The following is a 10315-nucleotide window of genomic DNA, read 5'->3' as shown; positions in this document are numbered from 1 at the left end:
CACACACACACACACACTTCGTCCCAACACACATACACACTACAATCACTCACACATACACGCGCACACATATACTTCATCCCACCACACATAAACACTACCATCACACACACGCGCACACATACACTTCATCCCACCACACATGAACACTACCATCACTCACACACAAACACACACACACTCACACACACACTTCATACTAACACACGTACAGACTACCATCACTCACACACACACACACTTCATCCCAACACACATACACACTACCATCATTCACACATGCACGCACACACAGAGTAAGTGATGCAATTAATCCATGACAGTATTTCACATTATACGCCCGATGTCATAACACAAAATACACAGCCCATGTCTGTGCCTGTTCTCCTGGTCCCGCTCTGTGCGCTGGGGCTATGATTACATTACATATCACTCGTGTGGACATGTCAGGTATATAAATATTCCGGCATTCAGAATATCGTGGTCCCGCTCTGTGCGCTGGGGCTATGATTACATTACATATCACTCGTGTGGACATGTCAGGTATATAAATACTCCGATCTTCAGAATGCCAGTTAAGGATGTAATGACGCACTGAGTGGCGTGTCACACTGCGGACCTCAACCATTCAGCTTGAACCAGGACCACCTCTCTCTGCCTGCGACCAATGCACATGTAAGTATTGATTGAGCTCTCTTCTGTGTAGCCATTATACAGGAAACACGCTTATTCGCGCTCTCGAGTAGTCTGGTTCTATAGTTATGCATTTTCCAGTACAATAAGTGATATACCAGGATTTCTGTGTTGTCATGATTTTACCATTTATCCCTATTTCCTGTGGTCAACAGGCGAAAGTTTATATATTGACAAATGTAAGGTCGCACATATGTGCATTCAGATATTTATATCCTGGATGTGTAAATACTTTGAGAAATGTGTGAGCTCGAAGTCATAGGTATTATATAAATATATATATGTATATTATTTTCAGTGCGATTTCTGTTACTTGAACACGTGTAAGCTCATCGTGATTACGTGTACAGACGTGCCAAGAGATATATACCCTTCCTTGCAGTATATAAATCTTGCCCGTGTGAGTTGCTAAATACATACATTCTGCGTTCTACATTTGTCGCACTGGGTTTTCCCAGTTGATCGTTGCAAGACTATTAATAACACAGGACGCCCCAGTTAGAAATCTAAATCTAGACGTAACTCGTAACGTGATTGAACGGTACGGGTTAACATGTTTTCCGTGTCAGTGTACCAGTATATGTGAAGGCGGCAGTGCAGTGCACCAATCTGTGTGCAGTCAGTTATCGGAAGCTAGCGGCAGCGAATCAGTTATACCTTAGTGTGTTGTGTGTAAATCTAAACTATTGCCTTCGAGGTAACTTTCCCATAATTACTGCATGCGGACAAAAGCGGGATATTTGGTGTACACACGGAACAAAATGTTATGTTTTCTATAACAACGAAGTAGATATATATATATATATATATATATATATATATATATATATATATATATATATATATATATATATATATATATATATATATATATATATAGATATATAGATATATAAAATGTTATGTTTTCTATAACAACGAAGTAGATATATATATATTGGTTTATTGGTTAGAAAATGTTAATTTTAATCCACTATAAGTTATGTTTCATATGCAGTTTCTTGGAACATGGAGACTTCACTTTCACTGCTGGATGTCGATCTCGCACGGATTCCACGTGGATTTGTTCTTGGTCCAGACGAAGTAAACTCTAAGCTGGCACATGCTGATAAAGGAGCCAAACGGGGTTTCGGTTTGCAGGCCCTTGTGAACCTCTCCCATCGAGCCCCTGGAAGATACCCCCATCAGCCGGCCCTGTTCTGTGATGAACGACTTCAGACGTTGACCATTGGACACGACGCCATTGCAGCAATGCCACCTGATAAACACCGTATGATCGCCAAGGCCGGATTTTTCCGTTGTGGTACATTTTTATACACAGATTTGTAACCTTAATTCAAAGACCTATAACATGTAACCAAAATGTCATCATAAAGTGTCAGATAACACCTGACATAACATTTATTAGTTGCCCTGCCTTTCATAAATCAGCTCGCCTCCGTGGTCTAGTGGTAGAGCGTCCGCCCAGAGAGCGGAAGGTCCGGGGTTCGATCCCAGGCCGCGTCATACCAAAAGACGTTAAAAGATGGTACTTGTTGTTATCCTGTCTGGCGCTCGGCATTAAGGGGCTAAAACAAGGACTGGTCGGCTCGGAGTCAGTATACTGTGTCTGAGTGGAATATTCATGTTAAACTGCGGCATGGTATCTCAGTGGGCTAGCACTATAAATCGGCATCAGTCCGAACTGGTACAAGCAGCCTAACACACACTCACACACGTGCATGCACGTCACTATATAAGTGCAATAATCTTGGACGCGACATTAAACCCAATTTCACCTCACCTTACATAAATCAAAGGAGCAAAGACGACCCAGGCGTCAACAGCACCGTATAGCTGTGGCGAGTTGCGTTCCTAGTCATGCCAGAAAACAATGATCGCGGGATCGAATCCCAAATTGACCTGATTATATGTTTCAAGGTTTGTCAGCACCATACTCGTGTTCGTGGGTTTGACCAATATGGTTAATGACCAAGATGGCTTCATTTCCAGGTTTCTTCAAGCAGATAGCTGTGATATACCGTATTCGACGTAATAAGCGCCCACGGCGATATTTGCTAATTATATTGGCTAGTGAACGATCTCAATTAGCAAATCTTCCGATTGATCAATGTAAGACTGATTTATTCGTATATAAGACGCACTCGTGTGTCATATGCATCCTTTATTATGGGCAATTAAATCCTGGAAAAATATATCTGTCGTATATAAACATTTCAGGCTGTCAGAATAAACCACGAAATTTACGATCTTTCAAATCTTTCAACTCTTTCCACCAAAATACTATTCTAATAAGAGCCTCCTATTTCTAATTTTCAGAGGGCGCTTATTACGTCGAATACGGTAACTGAAATACTGACTCACTCACTCCCTTGATATATATCATATAATGTCACATAGGAAGTATCAATGTTATCCTCCAGGCAATACGACAACGTTGACGTGCTACCACTGCGGATGTCAGGCTGCAAACTGGGAGCCTGATGACGACCCGTGGAACAGACACGCAGAGCTTCAGCCTAACTGCCCAGTGGTCAAGAGGGGTGTGACCACCACCACCGAGGGAGGGGTGAGTTCAAAACACATGATGTAAAGGATAGATTTCTGACACTTCCTTCAATCATTACTGTATAGAAATGATTTTAAACATTTTCTTTTCCATCAACCTTGCTTTTCAAATTTTTAATATCCCTAACCAAACGTTCTTTCTTTCTTTCAGCGACCTGTCGGCCGACTCCTGAAGAGAAGTGTGTCCTGTGAATAGACTCACCACCACACCAACTCACTGAACACCATGGATGTAACTCCAGAAAAGCTGTCCTCGCAACAATCGTATAGAAACCGTCAACTGTTGAGGAAGTAAGCACAGATAAAATGCACATTCCTGTTTTATTCAAATACCTCAATTAAAATTGTTAAGTAATTAAAGCACCTTTCTAAACCTTCAGTAAACACAGGTATGTAGTCTATATTATTCCGTCAACATAATCTTAAAAGAAGTGGGTCACTAAGATCCACATTGGATCTTCTTGGTAAAGAAAATGAAATCTGGGAATTTATCGAAAAAGTATAAATTCTCCCCGAAAATTCTGGAAAAAGATATGCTTGAGACTGTTGAAAAACAAACTGCCTACCACAAAAATTACATTGTTGCAAGGCGTTTTTCTTTTTTCTTTTTCTTTTTCATATATATAAGGCTCATAGTTTTTAATGAAAAATAACTGATTTTGTAGCTATAGCTGAAAAAATATTTAATCCAAACCCCCCACCCCATCCCCACCCTGAATACTAAATCGTCGGTCCCTGAAAAGTTGTTGCAGAATATTATCCATGTTAGGACCGTAGCATAGTGTCACGTTATGGTCGGATAGGGCCGTAATTAAGTAATGAGACAAGCGATCAAATGATATATTGATATTCATATCAACTGATCATTAAAACTGTGACGGAGGACATTCTCTTGGGTATATCACACCCATGTCTTCTGTACACATGTTGAGAAAGGTAGGTCATGCTTATAACACCGGTATCTTCACTTTCTGATGGTGTTTCACTAACACATTTATGAATTTATTATGATGTAGTCGGAATCGCACAATGTACTCGGCTTTCAGCAGGGATCTCTTATGATTATGTTTTTTCTCTTTTATTTATATTGATTATTGTTACAGGCAGAATATTTGGGAAAAGGATAGAGGTTTGGATTCCCAGTACATGTATATTGAAATACAATATTTGTGTATTAGAAAATTACTAGGTAGTACGGACAGAGAAACTGTTACAAGTCCGTGCTTACTTCATGATCCATGTCATGTTTCGGATGTATACTTCGTTAACCAGGGACCATTTCGCCCATTCTGACAACCTCAGTAGTCGTGTTTCACATTGTATTATTATGCATCCGGGTCGACATTCATTCTCCCTTTGGGAGAATCCCTACCGGTGTCTTTGACATGTGGTGGCAACATGGTACTATTCAAGCGCAGATACAGCTCTTCGGAAAAGTTGGGGTGAGGACTTAAAATATATATGGCAGAACTAAATTGGGGAATTAATGTGCGTTTGTTGCACGAGTATTGGTAAATTACTTGTTAATGTTTCTGTTCAAATGATTTAAATATATGTTTTTTTATAAGTTAACGTCATAATATGCTTCAAAAGCGGGGTCTTCTCACCTCAATCAACACCCATCCCCAACGCCCTTCCTTTGGCTCAGTGTATTGTTAGGGGGGGTCATTTTTACTCGTTTCGTTCATATGACAGAGATACGAATATGAATACCATTAACTTGCTGACTCTGACGTTAACCTGCGGCACTTCATAACATAAAAAGTCAGATACATCGTTGATACATACCCGATGATGTGAAACTATTGTTAAACTTGCCATTTGTTTCGATGGTCAGGGAACTGACTAATTACGTCTTGGACAGATCGACATAAGCACCGTCCAGCTACTGCACACTGACCCAACGACATTGGTCTGAACAGTGCAGCAACAGCAGACGGGTTGTTATGTCCACACATTTTAGCGGGTTTTTTAAGAATTTCTTTGTGATCGGTCGAAACATTTTTTTTTTGAATAACATCAAACTGTTAACGTTTCTGTAGCTCTCAGCAGTAGGACGATCGAAATAAACATTGACATTGACCGTTCGCGAACATATGGTATCATCTTAGATTTAGTATTTGATAGTGATTCAAGAAAACATGCTCATGATATAGTCGGAATTGTACAACTTACTTTTAGTGCAGATTTCTTATGATTATGGAAATGTTTTTTGTCGCTTTCATCTGACTTTTATTTCGGATTTTCGGATTTTAATAAAAAAAAATCAGAATTTTTGTCTTGTTTTGTACCCACATCCAGATTCCAGTAAATTTAGCGTCAGTACATAAGCCTCCAGTAAATGTCTCCCCCATCATATGTACGTTGTGCGAGAATGTTTAAGACGTCTATTAGATGAGTCCATATTACTATCTCTGTCGCAAGGCCCCACGAATGTTGAACGGTTACCGCATTAACGATATGGTTTGTTCGAGTGTTTTTTAGTCCGAATAAGGATGTAATTTAAGCACATTTATTTCTTGCTTTCGTGTGTGTGTTTTATCAAAATAAAAAAATCACATTAGCACATGTCTAATCTTATCATTTATTTGAGCGGATATTTGTTCTTTGTACACATATTTTGTTGGTATTTTGTTTGTGTGTTTGTTTGATTTTTAATGTTTAAAGCCGCACTCAGCAATATTCAAGCTATATGACGGCTTCCATGAAAAATTGAGTCTGGATCAAACAAGCAAGAGATTGATATCATGAGCGTCGATTTCCGCAGAATGGTTACTATGGCATTTATCAACTAATCAGTGAGTCTGACCTCACGATCCCGTTTGTATTGGTTGCTGATTATAACCCGGATGTTCACGTGTGTAATGACTATTAACGCAGTGAATCACTGAGAACTGGAGACACAATTGTTATGTGTGGTTATTGCAGGGCTGACGTGGGGAAAACCCATCTATCTAAATATAGACCTGACTCACTACCGGTGATATTTGTCCTCCGTCATTCGGCAAATCAAGCCGGCAAAAGCGTCTGTGCGATAACACAACCTGACTTGATACTGGCACTGTACAGTGGTGAGTATATGGAAATGTTGTGATCTGATCTCAGATCTCGGGTATGTCGTTTTATTTGACCACACCCGATTCATTTCAACCTATTGTATCAAAATATTGTAATTACCGCTTTTTTTAGGAAGGGCGTTTTATTAATACTTCCCGGTTATTAGTCTTGTATTATGACGTCACCAGTGACGTCTTAACCAGTATACATGTAGATGGTTGGGGATGGTTTGTAGGTTATAAACATAACTTTCATTAACAGAGTCATTGAAGAGTTAACTATATCAAATTAGAATTGTTAGTAAGTCATGTATTCTGATGTAAGTCATAGTAGTCATCGTTCATGTGGAGTAGGTCTATGTTAAATTCAAGAAGTTAATATCAAATCATGTCTCGGACTTGTCAATGCTTTGAAAGGAACACGGTTGATCCTGTCGTCTCAGGCGCCGTGATTCTGGGTAGAGTTGCGTCCCTTGGGTGTGTGAGAAACCTGTAAGCGCGGATTCCAATCCTGGTTCGCCCTGGCCATGTTTCTAGGTTTGTCAGCACCATACCCATGCTCGTGGGTTTCACCAAAGTGGTTAAAGTCTAAGACCTGATTACTGTTTAAAGGTGCACCCTCTGGAATGTCACGCTTGAGCGGTCGGCAAGACGATGACAACTTACCTGGCCAGTGAAATAGTAAAAAAAAACATACACTAAATTAAGCATTTATGGTTTAATGTCTAAGACACAACAGATTTCATCATTTTTTAAATACATTTTTATGGGAACATATTGCAAATGGCTTTTGGCATAATGCATCTTATCAATATTATTTATGTTTTATGTCGGCGAATGTATTAAAAAATGTGTCACTGACCAGTTTACAAATTTCAACCATTTATGGAATGATATGGCGTTCTTTGTTAGGGTGAAAATGGTGAAAGGGCATGCACAAAGGAGACATTTGACAAAAATCTTGGGATCTTGGGAAGATAAAAGTTTATGATTTCTGAATGCGATTATGAGGCATTGCAAAATCGTGCCTCGACTTGTCAAATTTAGCCCGCAAAACCCGAAATCGCGAACACGGAAATGTCAACTTTCAGCGTTTTAGCCACTGGGCTACCCCACACTATATTCAGTGTGACTGGGACCATATGTTAGTGCTCGTCTGTGTTTCAGAAACACATCAACACTGCACAGTTTTCAACATGCCATCGGAGGGAGCGGTCTGTATGTCGTTAAGCACAACGACTTACACAAATGGGATCACAAGAACACCTGAACAAAATACTCTACCACCCACCAGCATCAACACCATCGTCAACAACATCGATAGCAACAAAAGCAGAAGCATCACCACTTCAAGCATCAGAAACAGCACCAGCAGCAGTAGCGACAGCAGAAGCGGCAGCAACAAGAGCAGCGTCGCCGCTACCAGGACCAGCAGATGGGGGAGATGCAGGAAGTGTTCACAGCAAGATGCAACACTGGCGTTCTTGCCCTGTGGTCACGTGGTGTGTTGTTCCGAGTGTGGCCTGACGGTGACCGCTTGTGTGGTGTGTGGGAAGGGCATTCGAGGCTCCATAAGGACCGACCTTCACGAACATGTATAGTACTGAACGGGAACAATAGATTGCCGTAACGTTCATGACGTTAATTGTCGTCCTTAGTCATATATACATGATTGTAATCACCTGTGTGTTTTTTTTAAAACATGAAACTAGACATACAAATTTTTAAAGAAATGTTCTTTTTTGTTTCTTTGTGCATCTGGGAACGCACACACCACACCATAGCACACACGCACATAAACCACACCACATAATTCCACATAATACCACAGAACCACACACACTCTCTCTATATATATATATCACACACCACACCATAGCACACACGCAAATAAACCACACCACATAATTCCACATAATACCACAGAACCACACACACTAACAAACACACCGACATAAACCACTCTCTCTATATATATATATCACACACACACACACACACGCACACGCACACACACACAAAATATCACAAACGCATATACACAAGGCAAAAACATTTTCAAAGGAACGTGGAAAGGTTTTCATAATACAATTTCTACAGACAGACTGACGAACGGAAAAGCATACTGATCGCTACTAACTTATTATATACCGGGGACAATGTATATTAATTTAGATTAAGATATAATTTGAAAAGACATTTCGGAGACTTTCCAGATTTCATTTTGTTGATATAAGCCAGGTCTACACGAATACCCGAATGGGTGTATCACGAGTTGTCTCCCCTACACCGCACCGCTGTGTAAGGTTCATGGTTTGGCATGTGCTTCTTCATGATTCCTGCCGACTCATCTCAATCTCACACGACGTACGGTCATATAATACCCCCATCCTACCCAGTTTTTAAAAAAAACTAATAGCATTACTGAGCATGTGACGTATCTGTTATACCGTAAAAGTGGTTTATCAGTTGTCATAAAATATTTTATTGAAGTATAATATCTGTGCGATGTATATTGACCTGTGGTGTTTCCCCGTAACATTAAACTTCTGATACGAGAGCTTGTCAAAAAGTTCTAAGCCTAACAATCAAACCCAAAAATGTGAAAGTGTTTTTCATTTTATTTTCAACATAACCTCCCTGCTTACCAGTATACATCTCATATCGATAGGTAAGTTTTTTCAATTCCAGTCAGGAGGATGTTTTCCACCCTGATGTCATCGTTGACGTCAAAGCGTTTTCAACCAAGGTGTTCTTTTAGTTTAGGAAACAGGTGGAAATCACTTGCTGCCAGTATGTAGGGTGCCCACATTGTCGCACAGCAGCCTGTCCAGGTCGGCATGTGTGAGAAGAGGCATTGTCATCAAGTAGTAGAACTGCAGCAATCAGCATTCTTCGCCGCTTTTCTTTGAAATAATCCTTCAGGCGATGAAGCGAATCAGCATTGTAGGCACCGGTTATCTTCTTTTGACTTTCTCAGTAATCAACAAGGATCACACCCTTTGCATCCCAGAATACAGTGGCCATAAACTTCTTCACTGATCTTGAAGACTTGAATTTCTTTGGTGCCGGAGAAGTGGAATGGTGCCAATCCATGGATTGACGTTTTGACTCGGGTTCATTGTGGTAGGCCTATGTTTCATCACGTGTCATTAATCTCGTTTTGAATTTGACGGAATCCTCCTCATTTAGCTCTAAATTGTCTCTGGCAATGTCAGTTCTTTTTTTCCTTAAGATCGGAATTTAGAAACATTGGCACCCAACGAGTAGATACTTTATCTGTCTGTAAATGTTCATGAATAGAAGTTTCAATGGATCCATGGCTTACACCTGTATGTTCCTCAAGTTCAGCAATGGTAATACGACTATCTGGCAGTATAAGTGTTTCTATCTCCTCGACTGAATCTTCATTGACGGAAGTTGAGGGACGTCCAGACCTAGGGTCATCATCAAGGCTTCTTCTCCCAGCCTTAAACATAGCTGCTCAACGTTTAACAGTGGAATAGCTAGGGCTCTAATCTCCATGCAATTGTGACATGCGGTCATGAATTTCTTAGGGAGTACAAAACCTTGATGACTGCTTCCATTTCGGTGTCCATTTGGACCCCTATCACGTTCAGATGGCTATCAGTATACACAAACGGCCTCAACAGACAAAATGCCCTAGCAATGAACTATTTAAAAAATGTACTACATTGACAAGTTCAAATTGTTACGGCTAATAGTTGAAGTTAGTCGTGCTTAGAACTTTTTGACCAACCTTCGTAAGCTGTTACAGCATCATCGTTTGTGACGTCATGACATATTATGTCAAAAATGGTGTCTACATTACGTCACCGTTTTTTTGGTAAGAGCTTGAAATCATACATTACACACGCAAGAAAAACTATGGCGAATGCAACTGTTCTGGCAGATATTCAAGACTGATTTCTTTCTGGCGTTGCAGTTTTGAATTTATATCACGGTAGAGAGGAGGCCAGTATATGTAGCATGTGTAC

The 10315-nt window shown here is 40.1% G+C and overlaps 2 protein-coding genes across 2 annotated transcripts; both read left to right on the top strand.

The window, feature by feature from the left end:
• Window positions 1-592: 592 nt before the first annotated feature.
• On the top strand, window positions 593-5443 carry LOC139474650 (uncharacterized). Its single transcript, XM_071257746.1, has 4 exons — window positions 593-675; window positions 1691-1996; window positions 3117-3262; window positions 3413-5443. Exons 2-4 carry the CDS (start codon window positions 1702-1704, stop codon window positions 3455-3457), a joined length of 486 nt encoding a protein of 161 aa, XP_071113847.1. The 5' UTR covers window positions 593-675; window positions 1691-1701; the 3' UTR covers window positions 3458-5443.
• A 2070-nt stretch (window positions 5444-7513) lies between these two features.
• On the top strand, window positions 7514-7918 carry LOC139475464 (baculoviral IAP repeat-containing protein 7-A-like). The gene has a single exon (XM_071258670.1). It carries the CDS (start codon window positions 7514-7516, stop codon window positions 7916-7918), a length of 405 nt encoding a protein of 134 aa, XP_071114771.1.
• The last annotated feature ends 2397 nt before the right edge of the window (window positions 7919-10315 follow it).

The sequence above is a fragment of the Haliotis cracherodii genome, unplaced genomic scaffold (genome assembly GCF_022045235.1).
Source record: "Haliotis cracherodii isolate W230 unplaced genomic scaffold, xgHalCrac1.p SCAF_3, whole genome shotgun sequence".
Lineage (NCBI taxonomy): Eukaryota > Metazoa > Mollusca > Gastropoda > Lepetellida > Haliotidae > Haliotis > Haliotis cracherodii.
This window is presented reverse-complemented; position numbering and strand designations above follow the sequence as displayed.

Coding starts and splice junctions, on each gene's coding strand:
- LOC139475464 (XM_071258670.1), top strand. CDS start 7,514: ATGCCATCGGAGGGAGCGGTCTGTATGTCGTTAAGCACAACGACTTAC.
- LOC139474650 (XM_071257746.1), top strand. CDS start 1,702: ATGGAGACTTCACTTTCACTGCTGGATGTCGATCTCGCACGGATTCCA. Junction 1,997..3,116: donor GGCCGGATTTTTCCGTTGTG/GTACATTTTTAT, acceptor GTTATCCTCCAG/GCAATACGACAACGTTGACG. Junction 3,263..3,412: donor CCACCACCACCGAGGGAGGG/GTGAGTTCAAAA, acceptor TCTTTCTTTCAG/CGACCTGTCGGCCGACTCCT.